This window comes from Citrus clementina, unplaced genomic scaffold (assembly GCF_000493195.1).
Source record: "Citrus clementina cultivar Clemenules unplaced genomic scaffold, Citrus_clementina_v1.0 scaffold_7, whole genome shotgun sequence".
Classification (NCBI taxonomy): domain Eukaryota; kingdom Viridiplantae; phylum Streptophyta; class Magnoliopsida; order Sapindales; family Rutaceae; genus Citrus; species Citrus x clementina.
The window spans coordinates 11525509-11552692 of record NW_006262075.1 but is presented as its reverse complement, the minus strand read 5'-3'; the positions used below and the strand labels follow the sequence as shown (position 1 = coordinate 11552692).

Below are 27184 nucleotides of genomic sequence, written 5' to 3'. Positions count from 1 at the left end.
CAAATTAATTTTGCTGTCAGACTCCTCTCTCTCTCTCCTTCAGTTTGTTTTGCTTGCTGGTTTTGGGGAATAGACCGTTGGGGGCGGGATTTTTCTTGCTCCTTTCAGGGAGGTATGGGCGGGGTTTTGACTGCACGCGTTGTTTGACTGTACTCGCGTGATTATGATGCCACGTGGACAACGGTATGTACTTTCCTTGGGATTGCGTCACGTGTGTTGAATTACTTATAGCACGAAGGCGTGGGCTGACTGACACTTTGCCGGTTTGCCCCCGCCAACAAACGCATTGAGATTAATAGGTCCAAAAACGACACCACTTTACTCTACCCGGGGCTTAGCCCCGCGTGGGTGTGTGCAAAAAATAATTTTTCTTAAAAACTACAAATCAGTTCAGATTGTGTCAATCAGTCAATGTATAAAATCCCTGTGTGCACAGTGTATTTTAGACATACATGATTTGACAATGTGGGTTACCATAAGATAAGTATCGGGATTTTGCTACGTTACAATTAATGTAACATACACAAGCCATAAGAACCACACAAACATGTGGGTCCTATAATTTGTGTGGTTCTTGTGGCTTGTGTATGTTACATTAATTGTAACATAGGGACTCCCTAAGTATCGTTATCCCACTAAATCATTATTTATTAAAATATTTATAACAATTATACATACTAGCAAGAGTGGGCGATGAAATTTAAAACATAAATTGAACCTAACCCAAAACCCAAAATACAAATTTGATGGACCTACTGAGATACTATAATGATATAAATATTTTATTTCCTTTACAAACTAGATTAAAATGATGCTTTTAGGCAACGTTGGGTAAGGATTTGAATCTTAAAATGAAAAGAATCGTTTGGTTTAAATAAATGTATTATTGTGTGCTGTAATTTGTATGAAAATATTATTCTCTCTTTAAGTGTTCCTAAAACCACAAATATTCGTATGAATTTAGTTGTGCACATAATTGGTAGAGAGGATTCCGTTGTGAATAAAATCTTTTGCAATGAAGATGGAACAAAGATTAACAATGTAGGTTGTAGATGTGGCAATATGGGTTACGACACGATCACACAACACAAGTACGACGTGATTTTTTTTTCATATTCATGTTGACATAAATTGATACAAGTAATTAATGGATTGATAGGACACAAGTGATAATTGTGTCATATCCATGTTAGACCATCTCAACACATTTATCCATTTATGGTACAAATATAAATTAATATGTGATAATATTATTTAAAAAATAACTAAAACATTTATTCATGCCACATCTATATTATATAATTTTTTAAAGAATTTTCATTATATGGTCCAAATGATAAGTCACTTGTTTGAATAAAAAATAGATAAATTCATAGTAATAACCCACTTACTTATTTCAATGGATAGTGTTAAAGTTTTTTAACCACTTTCATAAGAAGTGATAAAGATTATTCATTTCACTTATTTGATGGAAGGAAATGTCGGGTCTTTTAAGTTATGAATTACTACTATAACGCTGGTCCTAGCTTAACCAAATTTATGTTTGCTAAGAGCTTGTTTTCTATCAGAATACTATAAAGTAAAATAAGATAGAACTTAGAAGACACCTTTATGAATTTTAGTAAATTTTGTGAGAGGGTTGACAGTGATACGACGCACATCTAAGCAAAATTTGTGATGGACATATCCAGTAAGATAAAGTTTTTGCTTATTCCAAGATTTGTTTTGTCATGGCTGTAGAATGCTCATCAAGTTTAGCCCCCATTTGTTTTGGGTTTATGATATATTAAGACTATAAATGGTCCATCAAAAGTGAGAGTCTTTTAATTGATTAAAAAACAAGTGAATAGTTGTGTTAAATCATAAACCTCTCATTCATGGTTTTAGTAATGGATTCATACACATTTTTATTGTCCATGAAAATATAAGAATCATCTTTTGAGATTGTGGATATTGATATGTGGGAAAATATAAGAATCATCTTTTGAGATTTTGGGTATTGATATGTAACTTACATTTATTTTAACTATAAGGTTTAGAAATACAATTTATAAATCCAATTTTTTGTTTGGTTGAGTTTAACCATGATAAATATTTAATGTCATTATTACACTGTTTGATTTATTGGTGACAAAAATAAATATGGTATATATATCTTGAGAATAGCTATAGCATCTTAAGGCATTTTGATATAAAGTATAATGCATAGAGATAAAAAATTACATTTTTATTATTATGGATTATAGTTTTGTTGTGTCCGCTGCATAAATGTATTCAATATTTTTATCTGCTCTTTAAGATTTGATTGTCTTAAAAGTAACATTAACATCAAATTCTAGCCTATTATTTGTGCTATTTCTGTGATGACACTGAAGTCTTAAAATAATATTATATCTCAAAAGTAGCCATAGCATTTCAATATATGATATATATTTGATGAAGTATATAATACCATATAAAGATAAATAAGATGAAATATGGCATCAAATGTTTGCAATTATTCATTAAACAGTTATTTGGCCCCACAGGGAGATAATTATATTAATGATTTTAATTGGAACAAAATAGTGAATTTTTAGGCATCAATTTAGGAGAATTTTCCTAGGCTTGTAGGTATGAAATTTTCTAATGTTAAGTTCATATTTACTAGAAGTCTTTGATTACATAGCTTGAAATGCATATGTTTTTTTTTCCCCTAATTGATTGCATGATCTTGATATATAGAGTTTTATGTGGATGAATTATTTGTTCTTATAAAATCAAGTACTCCACACGAACAAGATGGATTTAAGCAGTCGAAGTATTAAATGTATTGAGCTTAAATTTCATGTAGGGAGAAAATTAAAAAGAAAAAAGAAAATAGTAATGGTACTTCTATACTCAGTGGGTGAAAGTTTTATAAAGGTTATAAAAAAAAATTGTAACTTCTCATGAGACATTGACCATCACCCTAATTTCATTTACAAATTATAACGATGGAGTAAATATAAATGTCTTATTTATGATTTATAATATTTATAATGTTAATCTCATTTGGATTGTAGAGGACTATGTTATCAAAATATAAATCTTAAAGCTAGTGGGAGTTATAAAGCTTTAATTTCATACATAGATGGTAATTTTGCAATAAAATTAAGGTTGTCATACATAAAGTGAATGACTTTATCCATTATGAAAGCATAAAGTTACATGCTATGAAAGAAATATGCAAGCATTTTGGTTAAGAAGATTTTATCAATGGTTTGAAAATTATTATCGATATGAAGACCAATAATTATTGAAGTAGCCAAAAATGAATTTATCGACCTAAAGTTAAGTTATAAGAGGTCACGTTAATAAGAATGAGCTGACTATTGATCATATGTAGCAACAAAGCTCATATTAAAAGATCCCATGAATTAAGTTTTGCTAGCTAAAGTGTCTAATGGTCATGTGGATTTTATGGTTTATTGGCTGAATTTGAGTTTTTTTTCAGCTGTATTATTGGCTTCTATGCTAGTGTTATAATTATAGTGAAGGATATAGTTATATTATTTGTGCACATAAAGAATTTTGAACAGTCCATTGTGATTATCTAAGCTGGATCGTGAATGACTTATGGAATTTCATTTATAAAGTCATTATACTTAAGAAAGTTTAATTCTAGTAATGCATGGAAGGAGAGATATAACCACCACCTGGAAGAGGAGATATAACCACCATGATTCGTGTATTGAGATTTTCTTTTAATTTTATAAAATTTTATTTGTATATGGATGATTAATAAATTAATGGCTATATTGAGTTAGTCTATCCATACATTTTACATGTGAACTAAGCGGGATAATGTAAGAATTTTCGCTATGTGATCTACATGATAAGTCACTTATTTAAATAAGTAGATAAACTCGTATTAATAACCCACTTACTTTAAAGCATAGTGTTAAAATTTATTAAACACTTTCATAATTAAAGTGATAAAGATTATTAATCTCACTTCTTTAATGGAAGAAAGTGCAAAGTTTTTTAAGTTATGAATTACTACCATAAAAAAGTATCTAATATAGCCGAATCTATGTTTGCTACGAATTTATTTTCTATCACAAGAAAAATGCTACAAAGTGGAATAGGTTAGAAGACACCTTTATAAAATTTAGTGAATGTAGAGAATACTTAAATTTTGAATAATTATGATAGGAGGTACGATCTCAAATAATTTAATTATTTAACAATTTTATTTATATTGTGTCATAAATTTATTAATGTCATATTTAATATCGTGTTAACTTATTTACGACATATTTTTAAGAATAATGTTTATATTTTAAATTAATTTTAATTTTTATATTAAATATGTTAAATTGATCAACACAATTAATAAACGAATAATATCTATATTTTGATATGTCTATACAATTAATAAATGAGTCGTATCTGTGTCTACTTAAATAAGACATGATCCAATAACAAAAATTATCAACCCCAATAGGTAGCATTCATCACTTTAGAGAATTTGAGGGACTCTTTTATTAACGGACTTGTTTGGTCATATTCTTTCGTCTTCTTCTTCATTTTTCCTCCACATATAATGCTAAAATTGTATGAATGAGTGCTCGGTAGTCAGTGGAGATGAATGTTAAACAAATTGTAAATTTTTGGACCTATATGTTATTTTTGTAAACCACAAGGACTTAATTTCCTCTTTCCTTAATGTCATTCGCAAAGGCGCAGGTTACTGGGCTGGACCTGGATTTTGATATTTTGTTTGGATTTCGGCCCCGAGATACAACCAATTTCTTTATCATTGAGGCCCAGAAGGACACTAACGGTGTGGCTTCTGGATACGATTATAACAGAAGTTAAATATGCTACCCAAAAGACGACAAGATTTGCTCAACAGTTACACAAATACGGAAAGAGAAAGTTCAATTTGCCTGAGAAAAATCAAAAGGTAAGCCTGTTCGAACATACAATTCATATATATCAAAATTTTCGTTATTGTTAATGCACTCATTTGTTTTCTTATCTTCTAAAGTTTGAAGTCGGTCCACCATTTGGGCCTTACAAGATATAATACGGGCCATTGGCCTAACCCATTTTTCAGAGCCCGAAAATAATAAAAAATGTCGGTCCATATATCATCACATGCCAGTCACGTGTCACCGCCCTTCTATCTTTTCAGCAACAAATATAAAATAAAACCAAAATCGCAGCAGTCGCTCTAATTTCTCACTTGAACTCTCTCGTCTCGGCACTGAGTGGGGTAAGAGAGAAGAGAAACTAAACCCCAAAAACCTAATAACATTTTCTTTTTTCCATTTTGTCATTTCTCATCAACTCAAAACCCCAATACTCAAATTTGCGGAGAACGTCTTTAGCATCACTATTAGGGTTTATTTCGACGCAGATCTTATCGGGAGAGTTAGTTGGAATCAGAAGCGATGTACAACAACAACGGTAACAACGGAGGGCCGCCGTTGGCACCGCCAGGGACGAGCGGGGCGGTGCCGATACCGCCTCCGCCGTCACAGCCTTCGTACACTGTGTTGACCACGACGCCGTCCCCGCAGGAGGCGGAGGCCAGGCTGGAGGAGAAAGCTCGAAAATGGATGCAATTGAACTCGAAGAGATATGGAGACAAAAGGAAGTTCGGGTTCGTCGAGGCTCAGAAAGAAGACATGCCTCCGGAGCACGTGAGGAAGATTATTCGGTGAGTAACCTCTTTTTTTTATTTTTTGTTACTTTTTATTTATTTTTTGCTTTGGGGTTTAGCTGGAGCTTAGGATTTAGAGGACTACTTGGTGAAATTTCGTTTTGAGCTTAATTTGGTGAAATTAGTATCTGTTTCTACTTGCTTCTGGTTATTGGGTTTTGTTTGTTATGAAATGGATTCTTTTTCTTTTTCTTTTTTGTGGCGGTGTTTTATTGTTGTTGCCTTTTTGGTCTGGGTAATGTCAATAAAATACAATAATATTATTTAGGTGTTTTTTCCCTTTATATATGGCTCTAAATTATTTTTGGTGTTGGGTGTTGATTGGTATCCAGAGTTTTAAACCGGTATTGGTGTCTGTTAAGAAGATGGTAATTAATATTAGAAGTTAAAAATAACTTGATAAATCAGTTGGATTGCCCATGAATTTGTGCGCGCGTTTGAGAAACTTCTGACCACACGACTTTTTGAATGATCAAGCTAATATGGGTACCAGACTTTGATTATGCAGGAACATTAATCCCATGACCTATTTTCTTATAATGGAATTTATCCCGCAAAAAAGTTAGTATTAGAAGCGTGGTTACTCTTTATATGCATTGACCTTTTAGAAAATTGTTTTTGCTATTGGAAAATGTATTCAGTTTGTCTTGTTTTGTTTTCTTTAACAGAGACCATGGGGATATGTCTTCGAAGAAATATCGTCACGATAAACGTGTGTATCTAGGAGCGCTTAAATTTATCCCACATGCAGTTTACAAGCTCCTCGAGAATATGCCAATGCCTTGGGAACAAGTTCGTGATGTGAAGGTTTTATATCATATTACCGGAGCCATCACATTTGTGAATGAAATACCATGGGTTGTTGAGCCTATATACCTCGCTCAGGTATGTTGATCCTCTTTCTGTTCAACTTAATATTCGTATCTTCAAATGAAACATTCTTTCTTTCTTTTATACTTTCTTCTCATGTCAAATGATTAACATCTATTTCCATAATGTTACAGTGGGGTACCATGTGGATCATGATGAGGAGAGAGAAGAGGGATCGTCGTCATTTCAAGAGAATGCGATTTCCACCATTTGATGACGAGGAACCACCATTAGATTATGCAGATAATCTGTTAGATGTTGATCCACTGGAGCCAATTCAACTAGAGTTAGATGAAGAAGAAGATTCTGCTGTATATACTTGGTTTTATGACCATAAGCCTCTTGTTAAAACAAAGCTTATAAATGGTCCAAGCTACCGGAAATGGCACCTTTCCCTTCCAATCATGGCGACTCTTCATCGGCTTGCTGGGCAGCTCCTTTCTGATTTAATTGACCGCAACTATTTCTACTTGTTTGACATGGAGTCATTTTTTACAGCCAAGGCATTGAATATGTGCATACCTGGTATATCTACTTTTCTGTTTTTTTGCGTGTCTTTGTCTGGCTTGTATCTCTGTGTGTGTGTGTGTGTGTATAGAAGGTTTTAGTCTCATTCTGTTCTGTTTTACTGCTGTTTAGTCCCTCATTTAATTGTCATTTTGCAGGTGGTCCTAAGTTTGAGCCTTTGTACCGTGACATGGAGAAAGGTGATGAGGATTGGAATGAATTCAATGACATCAATAAACTCATTATTCGGTCACCCTTGAGGACCGAGTACAGGATCGCTTTCCCTCACCTATATAACAACAGGCCTCGCAAAGTGAGGCTTGGTATATACCACACTCCCATGGTTATGTACATAAAAACTGAGGATCCTGATTTGCCTGCATTTTATTATGATCCTTTGATACACCCCATACCTTCCACAAACAAGGAGAGGCGTGAAAAGAAAGCTTATGATGATGAGGATGAAGATGATGACTTCTTTTTGCCGGAGCAGGTGGAACCTTTGCTTAAAGATACTCAGCTTTATACTGATACCACAGCTGCTGGTATTTCCCTATTATTTGCTCCGCGCCCTTTTAACATGAGATCTGGTCGAATGCGACGAGCAGAAGATATACCCCTAGTGTCTGACTGGTATAAGGAGCACTGGTAAGGATTCTTTTTCATTTTTGTTTATATTTGTCTTTTAATTATAAACCAAGTGTTGATGCCTGACCCTTTAATGATTTTTTTTCCCACTTCAGCCCTCCATCATATCCAGTAAAAGTTCGGGTCAGCTATCAGAAATTGTTGAAATGTTTTGTGCTGAATGAGCTGCATCACAGACCACCAAAGGCTCAGAAGAAAAAGCACTTGTTCCGGTCTCTCCAGGCGACAAAATTCTTCCAAACCACTGAACTTGACTGGGCTGAAGCAGGTCTGCAAGTTTGTAAGCAGGGTTACAACATGCTGAACCTATTGATACATAGAAAAAATTTGAATTACCTTCACCTTGATTATAACTTTAACTTGAAGCCTGTGAAAACTCTCACTACAAAAGAACGCAAAAAATCGCGGTTTGGCAATGCTTTTCATCTTTGTCGTGAAATTCTGCGTTTAACAAAGCTTGTAGTTGATGCCAATATCCAGTTCCGCCTGGGTAACGTAGATGCTTTCCAGTTGGCTGATGGTCTGCAGTATACGTTTTCCCATGTTGGCCAGTTGACTGGTATGTACCGTTACAAGTACAGGCTGATGCGGCAGATTAGGATGTGTAAGGACTTAAAACACTTGATCTATTACCGTTTCAATACTGGTCCAGTGGGGAAGGGGCCCGGTTGTGGATTCTGGGCTCCAATGTGGAGGGTGTGGCTGTTTTTCCTTCGCGGTATAGTGCCACTTCTGGAAAGATGGTTAGGAAATCTACTGGCTCGACAGTTTGAAGGGCGCCATTCCAAAGGAGTGGCCAAGACTGTTACCAAGCAACGTGTTGAAAGCCACTTTGATTTGGAGCTTCGAGCTGCTGTCATGCATGATGTTCTTGATGCCATGCCAGGTAAGAATTCTTTAACATTGTATGTTTCTCAAATACGAGTGTTATTTAATGGCTTTCTAAATTCTGTAGTTTATGTTAATTGGTTAGCTAATTTTGTAAATTAAACTGCAGAGGGCATTAAGCAAAACAAGGCGAGAACTATACTGCAGCATCTGAGTGAGGCATGGCGCTGTTGGAAGGCAAATATACCATGGAAAGTAATGCACGTGCTTAGATGGCAACTTATTTTCCTGTGCTTTTTGATTTGTGATTGTTTACTCACTTCTGTGATCTTGTTATAGGTTCCTGGTCTGCCAGTTCCCATTGAGAACATGATTCTTCGGTATGTCAAGTCAAAAGCTGACTGGTGGACAAATGTTGCTCACTACAATCGTGAACGTATAAGAAGAGGAGCAACAGTTGATAAGACAGTCTGTCGGAAGAACCTTGGAAGATTGACTCGCCTTTGGCTGAAGGCAGAACAGGTGTGTTTCACTCTGCTATCTTCTTCCTGCAATCTTTTTACATGCGACTGCATTTTGTGTTTTAATTAATCTTCCCTTTGCTTTCTTTGTATACAATTTTTTCAATTGTCTTTGCCTCTTTACAGGAACGACAGCACAACTATTTGAAAGACGGTCCATATGTCACCCCAGAAGAAGCTGTTGCCATTTATACAACAACTGTCCACTGGTTGGAATCGAGAAAGTTTGCTCCCATTCCATTTCCTCCATTGTCATACAAGCATGATACAAAGTTACTTATCCTTGCTCTGGAGAGACTGAAAGAGTCGTATAGTGTGGCTGTTAGATTAAACCAATTGCAAAGAGAAGAGTTGGGTCTTATTGAACAGGCTTATGATAATCCACATGAGGCATTGTCAAGGATTAAGCGTCACCTGCTTACCCAGCGTGCATTTAAAGAAGTGAGTTTATAATTAAAAATGATTTCATGATGTCTTTTTTAACTCCCAACTTGTAGTTTGAGCTGGAAAATTGATGGTTACTTATTCTGCAGGTTGGTATTGAGTTCATGGATTTATACAGCTATCTGATTCCAGTTTATGAAATTGAGCCACTTGAGAAGATAACAGATGCCTATCTTGACCAATATTTATGGTATGAAGGTGACAAGCGTCACCTCTTTCCAAACTGGATTAAACCTGCAGATTCAGAACCACCACCGCTTTTGGTGTATAAATGGTGTCAAGGTATAAATAATTTGCAAGGGATATGGGACACAAGTGACGGCCAGTGTGTTGTGATGCTTCAAACCAAGTTTGAAAAGTTCTTTGAAAAAATTGACTTGACGATGTTAAATAGGTAAATGATAAACATCTTTTAAATATTTACTTATTAATCATTATCATTTAAATTTTTAGCCTATCAATCAATGAGACTTTATGTATTCTGAATTACATTTCTTTTGATATCCTTTTGTAGGCTTTTGCGATTGGTCCTTGACCACAACATAGCAGATTATGTCACCGCAAAGAACAACGTTGTCTTGTCTTACAAAGACATGAGTCATACGAACTCTTATGGCCTTATACGTGGTCTTCAGTTTGCTTCTTTTGTGGTCCAGTATTATGGACTTGTGTTGGATCTCTTGCTTCTTGGTTTGACACGAGCCAGTGAGATTGCTGGACCGCCCCATATGCCAAATGAGTTCATCACATACTGGGACACGAAAGTTGAGACCAGGCATCCCATACGGCTGTATTCTAGGTACATTGATAAGGTGCATATTTTGTTCCGATTCACTCATGAGGAGGCTCGAGATCTTATCCAACGTTATCTCACTGAGCACCCTGATCCCAACAATGAAAATATGGTTGGATACAACAACAAGAAGTGCTGGCCTAGAGACGCGAGAATGAGGCTCATGAAACACGATGGTATAAGCTTTGATCTTTATTGTAATTTTACTTTATAAATCAGCTTTCTTGAGTCTGAGTATGCTTATTTTATTCTTTTTATTTCTTTTCAGTCAATCTTGGTAGGAGTGTTTTCTGGGATATGAAGAACCGTCTTCCTAGAAGCATTACAACTTTGGAGTGGGAGAACAGTTTTGTTTCAGTTTACAGCAAGGACAACCCCAATTTGCTTTTCAGCATGTAAGTATTTATGTTACAGTGCACCTTATATGTGTGTGTTTGAACATGTTATTTGTTTGTCTAGCTTGTGGGTGAAATAGTTCTACTGAAATACTGATATGGCATGAAGTTGCATATGTTGCTTGTTATTTTTTAGTTTCCTCAATAATTAAAATAAATGCAACTTTGTAACATCATGTCTTTAACTCCTAGGTGTGGGTTTGAAGTTCGAATACTTCCAAAAATCAGAATGACTCAAGAAGCATTTAGCAATACAAGGGATGGGGTCTGGAATTTGCAGAATGAACAGACCAAAGAGCGGACTGCAGTTGCTTTCTTACGGGTTGACGATGAGCACATGAAGGTGTTTGAGAATCGTGTTAGGCAAATTCTTATGTCTTCAGGGTCAACAACTTTTACAAAAATTGTTAACAAATGGAATACAGCACTGATAGGTATATGCTCTGAATTTTTGTCAAAACTTTTTTAATAACTGACTAAGGTCTCTGACAATTGCTACGTGCTCTTTTCTCATGTTTTTTTTTAACTCCTGATAGGTCTCATGACTTACTTCCGTGAAGCAACTGTTCATACCCAAGAGCTTTTAGATTTGCTTGTCAAATGTGAAAATAAAATTCAAACCCGCATCAAGATTGGGCTGAACTCAAAAATGCCTAGCAGGTATATTGTTTGGTCACTCAACCTCCAGATTCCTCTAGTTGAGTTACACATTTTTAATTTTTGCATCAATGTATTCCTTAATTTTTGCATCAATGTATTCCTGATTTTATCTTTCTTTCAGATTTCCTCCTGTCATTTTCTATACGCCGAAAGAAATTGGAGGGCTTGGCATGTTATCAATGGGTCATATCTTGATTCCTCAGAGTGACCTTCGATACAGTCAGCAGACAGATGTTGGTGTGACCCACTTTAGAAGTGGAATGAGCCATGAGGAGGATCAGCTGATTCCAAATCTTTATCGTTATATACAGGTAAATTAAACAAACTAATGCATCCCATGCAATAAAATTTTTCTTTTTCCTCCTGGTTTTGTTATCTGTTCAGGTGTTTGATTATCATGCTATGTTTTCCACAGCCATGGGAGAGTGAGTTTATAGATTCACAGCGTGTCTGGGCGGAGTATGCACTGAAGAGGCAGGAAGCTCAGGCGCAGAACAGGCGTTTAACACTTGAGGATCTAGAAGTAAGTGTTCTATTTTTGAGTGTTCTATTTTTCTACCACTATCTTCTTTTGTTTTATACTACGGTATAGTGATTTTTATTGAACTCTAACTTGAAGTCTTGTATATTCTAATGGATTTTCTTGATATATATTGATAGGATTCATGGGATAGAGGAATACCACGTATAAATACTTTGTTTCAAAAGGACAGGCACACTTTAGCCTATGACAAAGGGTGGAGAGTGCGCACAGACTTTAAGCAGTACCAAGTACTGAAACAGAACCCTTTCTGGTGGACACATCAGAGACATGATGGGAAATTGTGGAATCTGAACAACTATCGAACTGATGTCATCCAAGCTCTTGGAGGTGTGGAGGGTATTCTCGAGCACACCCTTTTCAAAGGAACATAGTAAGTACATTCTTTAAGGTTTTGAATCTATCTATATGTTTCGCTGGTCATCACTAATTTCATCTGCATCGGGGTTCTAACTGTTCTTTTTATAAGTTGGAATATGATGGCATGCTCCTGAAAAAACTAATGTAGATTTTGTATTGTTAGTTAATGCAAAGAATATTTCCTCAGCTTGTGCTTGGTATGCCTCTATAGATAAATTTGATCTTTATTTCCATTGGAAGCGAAATTCTGCAATGCTGTGCGAAGTTTTGCTGTTTTTATGTGATTCTTAGGCTACTTTGAAGAAAGTCAAAATTGACAATTCTCACTTCATTCATTTTGAAATTTCAGCTTTCCAACTTGGGAAGGTCTGTTTTGGGAAAAGGCGTCAGGTTTTGAAGAGTCTATGAAATACAAGAAGCTGACTAATGCACAGAGATCTGGTCTCAACCAGATTCCTAACCGTCGATTTACTCTTTGGTGGTCGCCTACCATAAATCGGGCCAATGTCTATGTGGGTTTCCAGGTGCAGTTGGATCTGACAGGAATTTTCATGCATGGGAAGATTCCTACCTTGAAGATATCGTTGATTCAGATCTTTCGTGCTCATTTGTGGCAAAAAATTCATGAGAGTGTTGTCATGGATCTTTGTCAAGTCTTAGATCAGGAGTTGGATGCTTTGGAAATTGAAACTGTGCAGAAGGAAACAATTCATCCAAGAAAGAGTTACAAAATGAACAGCTCTTGTGCAGATATCCTCCTCTTTGCTGCTCATCGATGGCCAATGTCAAAGCCTAGTCTTGTGGCTGAGTCAAAGGATATGTTTGACCAGAAAGCAAGCAATAAATACTGGGTAGATGTACAACTCCGTTGGGGAGATTATGATTCTCATGATATTGAGCGTTATACTAGGGCCAAATTTATGGATTATACGACAGACAACATGTCCATATATCCTTCTCCTACTGGTAAATTTTTTCTTATTTTTCATTATCGATCCGCTTAGATAATTGGTTGTATGTGTGAATTTTGATTTATTGCTTCTTTTCATGTAGGGGTGATGATTGGGCTTGACCTGGCCTATAATTTGCATTCTGCATTTGGTAACTGGTTCCCGGGATCAAAACCGTTGCTTGCTCAGGCAATGAATAAGATAATGAAGGTACTTCAATTTAATAATTTAATGTTTTGCATGGTATATTTGTTGATCAATTTTGTTTTATCAATTTGATTTCTTGATCTGGATCTCTTGCCTGACTTCAATTGATGGTCTATCGTGTTTTGGCAGTCGAATCCAGCTTTGTATGTTCTGAGGGAGCGTATAAGGAAAGGTCTGCAGTTGTATTCTTCGGAGCCTACTGAACCATATCTATCTTCTCAAAACTATGGAGAGATTTTCAGCAATCAAATAATATGGTTTGTTGATGATACCAATGTGTATCGTGTCACAATCCACAAGACATTTGAAGGAAATCTAACGACTAAGCCCATTAATGGTGCTATCTTTATATTCAACCCAAGGACTGGCCAGCTGTTCCTTAAGGTGTGTATTCTGTTCAGTGCATTTTTGTAACTAAGATATCTCTGGTTTAGATTCTAAATTCTAAGCATCATCATTGAATGATGTTCTTGCAGGTGATCCACACAAGTGTATGGGCAGGTCAAAAGCGTCTTGGTCAGCTAGCCAAATGGAAAACAGCGGAAGAAGTTGCTGCTCTTGTGCGGTCTCTGCCTGTTGAAGAACAACCCAAGCAAATCATTGTGACCCGTAAAGGAATGCTTGATCCATTGGAGGTTCACTTGCTGGATTTCCCGAACATAGTTATTAAAGGAAGTGAGTTGCAGCTCCCTTTCCAGGCCTGCTTGAAGATCGAGAAATTTGGAGATTTAATTCTGAAAGCTACAGAGCCTCAAATGGTTTTGTTCAATATATATGATGACTGGTTGAAGAGTATCTCATCGTATACTGCATTCTCCCGACTTATTTTGATCCTTCGTGCACTTCATGTGAATAATGAGAAGGCAAAGATGTTGCTAAAGCCAGACAAAACAATCATCACAGAGCCACATCACATATGGCCTTCTCTTTCTGATGATCAATGGATGAAGGTTGGTTTCTTGTTTAGCTTAGAATTTTCTTCTCATGTTTGTTCCAACCAATTGATTGATTGTTGGTTTGTTTGTTTGCATGTGGCATAGCTGGATATTTTTATTATTTGCCGTTGTCTCTTTTGGCATTTTGACTCTTCTTTCTCTTATTCCTTCATTCCTCTGTTTAATTTACGAGTGTTGCCATCCTTAATGAGGTATTACATGGTATTGCATGGTGCAGGTTGAAGTTGCCCTAAGAGATCTCATACTTTCAGATTATGCCAAGAAGAACAATGTCAATACATCTGCTTTGACACAGTCTGAGATCCGTGATATTATACTTGGAGCTGAGATTACACCTCCTTCCCAACAGAGGCAACAGATAGCTGAGATTGAGAAACAGGTGCGTTTTATCATCTCTTATGATTGGGATGAGTAATTTTTAATGATGTTTACATGGAGTTTGCTGTTGTTTGCTTAGTTATTAACTTGGGTATTCCTTCATGTTCAACTTATGTTGCCAGGCCAAAGAAGCAAGTCAATTGACAGCTGTAACTACAAAGACTACAAATGTCCATGGTGATGAACTCATTGTTACAACCACTAGTCCTTATGAGCAAGCTGCATTTGGTTCCAAAACAGATTGGCGTGTGAGAGCAATATCAGCTACCAATCTCTATCTTCGAGTTAATCATATATATGTCAACTCAGAGGACATAAAGGTACAAATCCACTTTCTCTTAGCTTTAGCATGATAACTTTCAGTATATTTGCTGACATTTACTATTCTTAATGATGCAGGAGACTGGCTACACTTACATTATGCCAAAGAATATTTTAAAGAAATTCATCTGCATAGCAGATCTTCGAACTCAAATTTCTGGGTACTTATATGGTATAAGCCCGCCAGATAACCCGCAGGTCAAGGAAATTCGTTGTATTGCCATGCCACCACAATGGGGCACTCATCAGCAAGTTCATCTTCCTTCGGCACTCCCTGAGCATGATTTCCTGAATGATCTGGAGCCTTTGGGATGGATGCACACTCAACCAAATGAGCTTCCACAGCTATCGCCTCAGGATCTCACTTCTCATGCGCGGATTCTAGAAAACAATAAACAATGGGATGGAGAGAAATGCATTATCTTGACTTGTAGTTTCACCCCAGGTTCCTGCTCGTTAACTGCATACAAGCTTACTCCAAGTGGTTATGAGTGGGGAAGAGTTAACAAGGACACAGGAAGCAATCCCCATGGATATCTTCCAACTCACTATGAGAAGGTCCAAATGCTTCTGAGTGACCGGTTCCTTGGTTTCTACATGGTAAGGAATTAGGAACTGTTTGAACTTATAACTGTCGTCACTCGTACAAAGCTTTCTTGCAGAGGTATTGATCATTTTGTCTTTGCCTTGTCCTTTTAGGTTCCCGACAACGGTCCATGGAACTATAACTTCATGGGAGTGAAGCATACAGTGAGCATGAAATATGGTGTCAAGCTTGGGACTCCTCGAGAATACTACCATGAGGACCATAGGCCAACTCATTTCTTGGAGTTCAGCAACTTGGAGGAGGGTGAAATGGCAGAGGGAGATCGTGAGGATACATTCTCATAAGCCTATTGATGCTATTTTGAGGTCGTAATCTTTCTTGTGAATTAAATTGTAGCATTTGCTTGGAAACTGCTAGACTGGAGTAGATTTACTTTACCAACATGGGGATGAAGCAGTGCCCCATTTTTGGTCGTTATAAAAACGTGTTTACTTATGGGACAGTTGTAATTCTCTGTAGAATGATAGTTTGAGGTGTAAATATATACGGTAACGAGGTTTCATAAATTTTCTGTTGATGCTGGATCTGAAAGTCCTCTATGTGGTATTAAGGAGTGGCCTTGCAGATTAATTTGTACTATTTTATATGCGACTCTGTAGCAGCTTCTAAATCTATTGAAAGTTGCTCAACAGATTAAAAGAGAGCGCCTTCACGCCATTCTAAAATCATGTGACTTGAAAATTGAAATAAGTAGAAACATTTAGTGAAATGTATTCTGTGGAATATATGGATGTAACACACTTAGCTTTCGGCTACATTTTCCACGGCCCATCGGCAACACCCAATGAGTTTCACCCGACAGCTCCAGCTTCACTTCTTAAGGTCTAGCAGCCAAAAGGTTCAGCAACAACAACAGAGTTCTGATGATGCATTTACATTAAATTCATTAAAGAAAGGGGTACCCAATGAGTTTCACCCGACGGTTCCAGCTTCACTTCTTAAGGTCTAGCAGCCAAAAGGTTCAGCAAAAACAACAGAGTTCTGAAGATGCATTTACATTAAATTCATTAAAGAAAGGGGTACCCACAAACCAAACTCACAGCACTCTTAAAAAACATGCTTTCTGCATTTTCTAATAAGATGCACATCTGGCGCCACCCTGTGCTTAGTAGCAAAAAACCAAAATATGCAGAAGATTCAAACTCTATATCTAACAGTCTGGTAGTTGCAGAGTAGCTCAACTATTGAGCTTTCTCAGGTTCGATCTCCTCCTTCACCTGTTTAAGATCCTTCTCTTCTGAAATGGAGTCTGTGCTGTCCTCTGCGACTGCTTTTCCGTCATTATAATCTGCAACCTGATGGCTCTTGAACAGTTCATCATTTTCGAGTTCAGCCAACTTCTCCGTGCTGTCCTCTGCAACTGCTTTTCCATCGTTATAGTCTGCAACCTGATGGCTCTTGAACAGTTCATCATTTTCGAGTTCAGTCAGCTTCTCCTTTGATTCTCCCTTCAGTAGGTCCAACACCTCAAGCATCGTGGGTCTTTTCTCAGGCTTACTGTGAGCACATGTGAGCGCAACAAGGACGACTCTTTTCAATTCTTCTTCCACAAAGTTTCCATTTAGCCTTGGATCTGCCAATTCGCTGAACTTCCTTTCACAAGCCAGTGGCAAAGCCCAGTCTGTAATTGTTCGTTTAATTGCAGAATTCACTTTTTCAATAGGTTTCTTGCCACTGGCCAGCTCTAACAAGAGAATGCCAAAGCTGTATACATCACAACTCTCTGATGCTTTCCCTAACATTGCATATTCAGGGGCAAGGTAGCCTAGGGTACCCTTAACTCTAGTAGTCACATGTGTAGCACCATCAGGGATTAGCTTAGCAAATCCAAAATCGGCAACCTGAGCCTTAAAATCAGCATCCAGCAACACATTGCTAGCTTTGATGTCTCTGTGGATTATATGTGGTGTAGCGTGATGGTGAAGATATCTAGACCAATCCAACAGAAAGGTTACCACACGTACCAATCAAAGTAATACTAGATAAAAGCTAGGTTAATACTTACACAATCCCCTCTGCAGAACCTATGGCAATATCCATCCTTCTGTTCCAATTGAGAAGGCATTCTGATGAGTGCTGTCCGTGTAGATGAGACAGCAAGCTCAAATTTGGCATATAGTCATATACAATCAGGCGCTCTTGTCCTTCAGCACAGTAGCCACGTAAACTAAGCAAATTCTTGTGCCTAACCCGTGCCAGTATCTCAACTTCAACAGCAAATTCCATCTCTGCTTTATTGCTCCAAACTTTTAATCTCTTCACTGCAATCTGCATACGAGTCATAAGATTTACTTAAAAGGTTTCAACAGTCTTATCCAAAAACTCAAGAGCAGGTCTTAGCTCTCTGAATTCCTTACAATTTTAAGTTTCTATCAGCTAAAGATTGTTTGGGTAGAATTGTTGTTTGCGTAGAATTGACTTTAATGAAATTCTCAAAAATGGATCTGAGATTTACAAGCATGCTGGAAGATATTTATCTTCATAGATTTTATTCTGCTATTTTTCCCAGCCACTAGCTAAAACATTTCAAGCAATACAGTTTGCAATGCTGTATACGATAGTATCAGGAGATATATTAGAAAAATAAAACAAAAAGATACGTGCAAAAAGGAGGGATATTCGGATGACTATGTGTAACATCCAGTGTGGTTGACTAACAAAAATACAAGCACACCAGCAGAAGAAAGGCCACTCATGAAGCAATTGTATTCTAGTTGCTTGCAAGCATGTTCAGTTTTCGTCAGCCCAAGGACAAAACAAGCTCAAGTAAACAACTGACACTTCACAACGATCTTTTTTTTTTTTTTTTTTCTTTCTTAAAAAAAAAAAGAAAAAGGGAAACTGATCAAATGCACAAGATAAAGCACATTTTGGTTAGGGGACTATCAATGCAACAAATTCCCTCACAAATCTATTTTCAAACTCTACAACTTCTGAACTCCTCCCACCTTTAGGCAACAATCACCGTCGTGGCTCACTTTCTGTATTGAGTTTTATACGAAAAAGCACAAGCTATTCACCTCAACCATATATACAAAGCCACTAATTTGAAAAATCTAAATAGAACGCTAACAATAATGTCATTATTAAACAATAAGACTGAAAACTCGGCATTAAGACCATAGGTGCTGAAAGCATCTGTAACTAGCAAAATATTACTATCCGCAATTGAAACCCATTTTTTAGCAATATGAATGCTGCTGAACTCATATGAAAATTCAGCAAAACATGAATTAAAATAACTGAAACTGCAATAACATCATTAATCAAGAAAATAATGTTAGCTGTTAGCTGAAAAGTGAATTGATTACCTGTGATCCATCCCAAAGCTGACCCCAGTAAACACTGCCAAATCCTCCTTCTCCAAGCTTGTTATCGTAATTGAAATTGTTTGTGGCAGAGTGTAATTCCTTCAATGAGAAGATTCTCCATGTTGGCTGCTTCTTTCCTTTCTCTTTCCTATACAACATCAAGCTCTATAGTAAATACAACAACCAATCCAAAATGAAACAAAACTACTTATGTTGAACCTCTCAGTTGATTGTCTTTTTTTTTTATTTAGATTCCATCAACTTAAAAAATTACAATTTCAGCTTCTTCTTCTCCTCTAGCATTATAAAGCAAAAAAATTTCAATTCCCATGTAATCATTTCTAAAATCTAAAATAAACCCACACCTTAAAATCCTCTTAAGTTTACATTTCCACTATCAAAACAAGCTCATCAAATATAAAAAATAAATAAATGAATAAATAATAACTAGACATGAACGGATGAACCAATAGGAAAAAATAATTTGAACTAACATACCGATCTGAGACTTTCCCACAACAAAAGATAGAGCCAAACGCCATTTCAACTTTCAACCTCTAGTAATTGAAAACCCACAGAAAAGGGGAAAAATAAAAATAAAAATAAAAAATCTATTTTTCTCTGCTTCTGTAAATACTCGTTAGCTAATCTTTTCTGGGTTGTTTTTACTTTCAGTGTCAGAGTTCGTTTTTGCTGCTGAATGGCTGCTGCTAAGATTATAAAGCATAACGCTCTGGCTTGACCAGCACACAGTTCTTTTATTCTCTTTCCTTTTTTTTTTCCTCCCCTATATCTATGCTCTTTCTTCAGCCAACTGCTGCGGTGCTTAGCTCTGAAGAAACAATGAAAAGATTAAAAATTAAAAACCCACAAAAAAAAAAAAAAGAGAGAAAAGAAATTGAAAGAAAGTGTGTAACCGAAGACAAGTCTTTGTAGTTTGTATTGTCTTAATGTCTACTCACTCAAACTCAAAAACAAAATAACACAACACAGCAAACGCAATAGCTATTAGCTAGCGGTTTCCTTTACTTTTTCTCTCTTATCAATTTTCAAAACGCACGTGGGGTCCACCTTAAGTTGCTAATATTCAATTAATTGTATATTAATTTTTTAAGTTAGAATTATTGAGTATATTTGTTGTCGTTTTTGTATCGTGAGCCATGTAGTCATGTATGTTGGATGTTTTCGAATTTCTTTTTGGGTTAATAACGTCCGAATCCTTGAATTTTACCCATGCAATTTGGGTTGGCATATCGTGTTTGTATCATAGAAATCTAATTTGTTTACTAATCGTATCTGTTCATGTTTTTACGTATTGAAAACTCTGAATTTGAATTTGACATGATTGAAAAATGAATGAAATTAAATTTTTTAACTAATTTATTTTAATTACTACCATCTTAGGTAAGATGGTATTCATCTAATAAAAAGTTGTAATAAATAATTTTATTAGTTATAAAATTAATTATTGGGATGAAAATGTTGAGATATTATTTAGAAAGCATAATATTATTTTTAATAAACATATGTATGAAGGTCAACACAAACTGGCTAATCACTTGTGTCAAGTTAACAAGTTGCATCAAAATTATACATTCTTGACAATTTTTTTTTTTTTTTTTCATATGAATTCTTGAATTTTGGTTAACTTCTTTTTCTTTCTTTTCTTTATAAGTATATAAATAATTATTTTATATCATTTTCAAGAATATCATCAAATTAGATAAAAGCAAGCATTGCTTTCGAAGATAGCTTCTACCAAGATCCCATACTCTCATTAACAGAACATAGAACATCATAGTAGGATTGAGTATTTTATACGAAAAGAATGCAAAATATGTCCTTATTTAAGATATTTCCAAAATTTAGGGATCCATACATATTATTATCCCATTTCTTTTTTAATAATATTCTTCTTCTTTAGTTCTTTTGGGATTCTTTTTTGGTAAGATGAGCCTTTCTCAGTTGTATTAATGCTGTTTTGGCATAATCTTTAACAGTTATCTATGCATTTCATTTTTATTATTTTGATAAGGTAAGCATTTTTTTGTTGTATTATAAGGAAGAAGCTTTTATGTAACAAATGCTCCAAAATTAGATCTTGTCTTTAGCATTTTACAGCAAATTCTTAAGATCTTATCCTCTTAACCCCAACAAGATCAATCACCATCATTTTTGGTTACTTTAATTTACTCTTAAAATTCTCTCAAGTAATAATTAGTATAAAAAGTACAAGATATATAATATATATTTGATTTTTTTTTTTAATTTCATCATGCAAAACGATTATTTCAATTTTATTGGTCTATTTACCTATTAGCTTAACAGGGATAAAATTTATTTCATTGAAGTATTAATTTGACGATGGGGTATCAAAATTATTATTTTTTTAATATGAGAAATTAAAAGAGAGTTTGAGTGATGAAAGCTACTTGGTTATGCAATTTGATTATTTATTTGAAGCCAGAAGAAGACATAAATTTATTTATTTTTTTAACATAATTTGATAAGCTGAAATATAATGTAACTAAAAATAGGTCAATATTTAATTTGCCAACAGTCTCTTTACGTGAATTGTGAATTTTAAAATAATATGTTAATAGGGTAATCAGTATTAATAAGACATTTAACGAAACTGAAAAAGACTTTTAGGGGATGTATTATTCATAAAATATTTGCAACATATTGAAATTTATCATCGCATTTCTCTTGAAACAATTTAACATAATTGTTTCAAGAAATATGTACCCAAAAAGTAAAAGTAGTCCCATTAAAGAAAAATCCAAGAAAATGAAAATATTTGGATGAAAAACTATTGGGTATCGGAATTTAAATTTGCATTAAAATATGTGGGTGGGTTGTTTAATCAATTACAATACAAATAAAAAAAAGAAAAAATTAGTTGCAATGATTGCGGCGTTTAACAGTACAAACAATTAGTGTGCTTCGGTGCTTTCATTTGATTGAAAATAAGCGACAAAAAAACATTAGCTTAAAGTCAAAAACGTTGTTACATAATCTTCATGTAGCAGCTGTGATGTGTGTTTCAATTGGCATCATTGGTCTTCATATGTCAGAACCAAAATTTGTAAGGATAAATTAAAGCAAGTAGTCGTTAAGAAGTTATGTTTTTGGGATTCAAAAGAGGAAAATAAAGTGATATATATATATATATATATATATATATATATATATATATATATATATATATTATTTCACCTTTATGAGTGATACTATTACGTGACGTTGTATTAATGAATCCGACAGTTTATGATTAAAATACTAAATGAATATTATGTTAGTGTTTATTAAAAATATTTGTTGATTTTATTGTTCGATAATTAATGTAGTATTCTTATTTCATAAATAAATAAAATAATTCATTATACTTTATAATTTTTTTTAGACTTCACTTTCAAATACTGTTGTTACATCCATCGAATTCACATCTATTTCACAATCTCATCACTGAATATCTAGAAAGCATCTTTTAAGGCCACAAATAATAATAATAATAATTAGTTGATTTGATAATTTTAAGGAGGGCGTTGTAGCAGCAAATATATAGCTATATTTGCCTATATTTATATGCTTCTTTTGTTTTAAAAAATAATAATAATAATCTATGATCCAATTTAATTATAGAGTTGGAAGGCCTACCAATGATTGATGTCAGAGAAGAAAAGAATACCAAAGCTAATTGTGTGCTGTGGTGAAGTGAGCCCTACAAAATAAATAAATAGTGTCTCTATTCGTTTCTGTCTATGTATATATTGATGAAAAAAGACAATAAATCCATTGATCTTGTAATTTCCATTTAAGGACATTTGAAATGGAAGTAAAGAGCAAAACAAAGAAATCTTTCTACACTCTTGACTAGAGTATCTAGTGTGCGTGTGTCTACACACACGTGCGCGTTCGCAATTTATACGGCATAAACTTAATATTTTACAAAATTATAAAATAATTTGTTATTTTACAAAATTATAAAAATATTTTACAGTATCCTAAAATTTTTTTCAGCATTATAAAATGTTGAATGCACACTTTATAAAAGATGGATTACTTAAAATAACAGGCATGCAAATAATCAGATTGGGAAAATTATGCCATAATCGCCATGATCAGTATCTCCCTTTAATATGTGACTATTTACTAATATTGACGTGGGCTAAAGAATAAATAGCAGCCCAAGCCCACATCCAAAAACCATTGAGTTGGACTATGAGTGCCCTTTTTGAAAACCTCTTAATTCTTAAACGTCTTTTGATCTTTTCTAAAATTACCCCCATTAAATGTATACACAAGTTATACTATTTTTAGAAACACCCATCTTAAATTAAAATATATAATATTTTAAACTTAATTAGGGTTAAATTTATAATTTTAAAAGGAGGATTTTATTGAAATATCTTCCGATGGCGGAATCAAATTTCTAGTATAGAAAATTTCTTTTTATAGAAGTCGATTTTCTAGATATATCTTTTTGAATTTTTTTTTGTACTCCATTATTTTATAAGTGTTTAAAATGTTCCTATTCTTATTTATATTTTCTGTTTTCCTCGAGGAAACTTGTGCATAGACCATTGCACAAGTTCTGTACTCTTAATTTGAGCTATTGGCCCTCCTCAATAATTCTCTCAAAACCCCATTGTTGTATTTACTATTTTAACCTTAAGTAAAATTGTGGCTCACTTAATTATGCCTAATATGCCCTCTCGTTGTTCTCATATTTATATGCTTTGGTGGTTCGATTTTTTTGAAACATCCCCAATAGCGTATGTGTGGTTTTTAAAATAATTAATATTAACTATGTTATTTAAATAATTAGTTTTGAAGGTAATCAGTTAAATATTTGGTAAAATTTATTTTAAAAATTCATGTATGTGTTTGATAAATTTTATTATTAAACAGTTGCAAGAATACAGATAACTAAAATAGATATAATCATGAATAAAATTTACTTTGGCCTTTATAAACATGTATATAAAATATTTATTTATTATGTATATATAATAATTGATAACTAGAGGAAATATTTTTATATCATTAATTTTATTTTTTATTTTGTTATCTTAATATATTTGGCAACAATAATCTAGTTAAATTTAATATTCTTATTTCATAATAATAAGGATAATTTTGAATTTTTATAATATATGTGAGGATATATGAATAAAATTTCATTAAACTATAAAATTAATTGTCAAATTCAAATTTTAAAAAGTCACTTCTTTCTTGCTTTTCGAAATCCGTTATACAATAGAGTGATTTTATTAAAAGTCATATTTAAAAAAAATTCTAATATTAAAATTAATTTTTAATTTTTAAAAATCACTTTTCAACCTCTCAAAAGCGTTTCTAAATAAACCCCAAGCATCGAAATTCAAGTTAAGCTACCCAAAAGGGAGAATGAATTGATTTTCTAAAAATTATCAATCAATAAAATTATAGTCTAGTACCAATTTATACTTCAACTAACTAACAACAATATATACAACAATAAATAAATTTAAAGAGGTAAGGGAAAGGAAAGCAAACACAAGATTTTTTACGTAGTTCAACAAAACCTACCTATATCAACGCTTTCAAGCAACCCGCACTTGAGCATTCCACTATACAAGACTCACAACCCAAGGCTTCAAGATGTATAAAATTGACTTTCAATGTGATAATAGACCTTTAAAATTTGAGATGATTACCGACCTCTTTCTCAAGTGTTTTCCACACTTACAATCACTCAGTTTTTTATATGGAATTAAAGTTCACAACGATTGCACTCTCAAAGAAATATAATAGCAAGTTGTAGCACAATGATAAATCAATGTATATAAATAAGCAAAATGCTCGAGGTGATTTGTATGAAACATATTAAGCTTGATAAAGATTGAAGAAGACAATGAATAAGATGAGCAAGCACATTTGAAATGAGGTTGACTTGGTTTTTTGTAGTTTGAATAAGAAAATTAGCTGTTATTGACTCTTTGGGCACTATCAATTTACCCCTTGCATTGAAACTAATTTGTGTTTGCTTTTGTGGCAAGTTACTCTTATGGTAGAATTTGAATTCTTTGCGCTCTCGGATTTTCGTTGCAAGTTGTTATTTTACTTTATTTTTAGAAACTCTTCTGACCGAAGTCGGTTTACCATTTTGAAGTTATCAATTGATTCCAGAGACTTATCTAATTGAAGTCGATTAGCCGCTTCAAGACTGGCGATATGCCATTTGATTCTAGGGGCTTATTTGATCGAAGTCGGTTAGCCGCTTCAAGACCGGCAATATGCCATTTGAGTCCATAAAGCACATTTTTGTCCAAAAATTTTGCAAAACACAAATAGCTCAATTTTTAGGATTAAAACATATGAATTATCAAATCACTTTTTATTGAGTTCATAAATTTTGAAGTAACTTATTTCATGAAATCAAATTTCCTTACAAAAGATTTTTCTTGAAAATACCATGAAAAAAAATTGAGCTTTTAAGATCTTTGTTTGTGCATTTTTGTTCATATAAGCTTTACAAAATAAGATATCTAAACTTGGTACCCTTAATGCTTGTTCTTATCTTGATAAGTTTTGTGCATTTGAATTCCTTGAGCTTATTTTCACATGGATACAATATATCTGAAATACACACATTTTCTATTCTACCCATGAATATAATACATAGTTTGTTATCATCAAAATCAAAAGACTGTATAATCGTGTAGGTCAACAAGCATCCACTAATATTGGCTATTGTATCCAACTCGTTGATCTCAATTCTAGTTTCAAAATCACTTTTCAATCTCTCAAAAGGATTCCCAAATGAGTCCTAAGCATCTAATAATATTGGCTACTATGTCTCACGCATTGATCTCAATTCTATTTTTCTCTAATATCTTAAGATAAAAAGGAATTAATTGAACAACAATAATACAAAATCCTATAGATATTCTTCCTTACGTTATCCATGTCCTATGCATATAACCATTCTTCACATGTTTAATAAATTTTATCGTTGTCTTATTATACTAAAAGCTCACCGCCTTAATTTATAATTAGGATGCATGCATTTTATGTTATTGTAGGACGCATGTATTTTGTATTATTTTGTATCTGCTGACTGCTCTCTCTCTCTATCCTGTAGTGAATTTCAATGGAAGCTGTCTTGCATCTCTCTGGTGCACGTGCATCCGTGCATTATATGACTGAATTAGTTTGGAAATTAATATTCATAAAAGTTTAATATAATATATGTTTTTCTATAAAAATGTCGGTGAGATTAAATTTGCCATCTTATGTTGCAAGAAACTCGTACTTATGTATTCGGTTACAACTTCAACAATATGATTAAGTTTAATCTCATACTTATTTGACTTGCTTTTATGCAAATTAAGTTGGTCAAACTATCGACGCTGACTAGCCTTTAAGTATAACCAAATGTTAAAAATGACAAAACTATATATAATTTTTATTTAGGAATCATGTAATGACAATAAGGGAAGGCCATAGACACGCATGATTTGAAAGTAAACTAACTAGCTAGGATTAGAGTGTGAGACTTAGCGGGACGTTGGATAAAAATGCAAATGCTAGGATTTACGGTGCACAGATTTTATGAGTCATTGAGTTTAAAGTCAGCGGTTCCAATTGGAATCCTAATACTTTTGTTAAAATGGGTGATTCCGCACCATATAACAATTGATATGTATATTAAATATTTATATATACAATTTTTTTTTTATCCTGACATAAAATCTAGGACGAGTCGACTACGTCGATAATAGAATTTTATAAAATTGTAAACTGTTTAGCATCATTATGGGAAAAAAAAAAAAGTTTTACAGCATTATTAATTCATCTTGGATACACACATACACATATACATACAACGTCGGTTAGATTATTGAACCAGAGCCCAAGTACACCAGGCCTACAACCTAGCCCATTTTCATTTTTGCCTGGTTCGGCCAGATGTGTGGCAGCTGGGCTGCCAAGGTGTTTGGAGCCCAGCTGCTTTTTGTTTCTCTTTAGCCGTGCACTAAGTTTGGCTGCTCCCGGCCTGTTATAACACCACTAAAAGACTTTTCAAATAAAATTTTATTATTTATTTAAAAAGTCATATCAATATTTAAAATTTCAAAAGACACTCTAATTAAAATTCTTCAAATAAGAAATGATTCTCTCTCTTCAAATTTGGAGAGTTACTTTTT

General features: G+C 34.1%; 2 protein-coding genes across 3 annotated transcripts; one reads left to right on the top strand and one right to left on the bottom strand.

The window, feature by feature from the left end:
* The first annotated feature begins 5182 nt into the window (after nucleotides 1-5182).
* Nucleotides 5183-16262, top strand: LOC18037061 (pre-mRNA-processing-splicing factor 8A). Its single transcript, XM_006427235.2, has 24 exons — nucleotides 5183-5689; nucleotides 6361-6577; nucleotides 6697-7087; nucleotides 7228-7717; nucleotides 7813-8603; nucleotides 8715-8800; nucleotides 8885-9067; nucleotides 9193-9507; nucleotides 9600-9904; nucleotides 10025-10479; nucleotides 10572-10698; nucleotides 10891-11132; nucleotides 11235-11358; nucleotides 11480-11669; nucleotides 11774-11881; nucleotides 12019-12272; nucleotides 12609-13225; nucleotides 13313-13419; nucleotides 13546-13800; nucleotides 13893-14366; nucleotides 14590-14751; nucleotides 14873-15070; nucleotides 15150-15671; nucleotides 15771-16262. The coding sequence occupies exons 1-24, from the start codon at nucleotides 5421-5423 to the stop codon at nucleotides 15960-15962; spliced, it is 7074 nt and encodes a 2357-aa protein (XP_006427298.1). The 5' UTR covers nucleotides 5183-5420; the 3' UTR covers nucleotides 15963-16262.
* A 395-nt stretch (nucleotides 16263-16657) lies between these two features.
* On the bottom strand, nucleotides 16658-19974 carry LOC18036993 (PTI1-like tyrosine-protein kinase At3g15890). Of its 2 annotated transcripts, XM_024180184.1 has the most exons (5): nucleotides 19952-19974; nucleotides 19488-19821; nucleotides 18990-19137; nucleotides 17684-17946; nucleotides 16658-17607 (listed from the first exon to the last, which is right to left on the bottom strand). In XM_024180184.1, the coding sequence occupies exons 2-5, from the start codon at nucleotides 19529-19531 to the stop codon at nucleotides 16860-16862; spliced, it is 1203 nt and encodes a 400-aa protein (XP_024035952.1). In that variant the 5' UTR covers nucleotides 19532-19821; nucleotides 19952-19974; the 3' UTR covers nucleotides 16658-16859. The 2 variants fall into 2 exon arrangements, with proteins under 2 accessions (XP_024035952.1, XP_024035951.1); XM_024180183.1 differs by having other exon boundaries at nucleotides 19488-19969.
* Between the last annotated feature and the right edge of the window lie 7210 nt (nucleotides 19975-27184).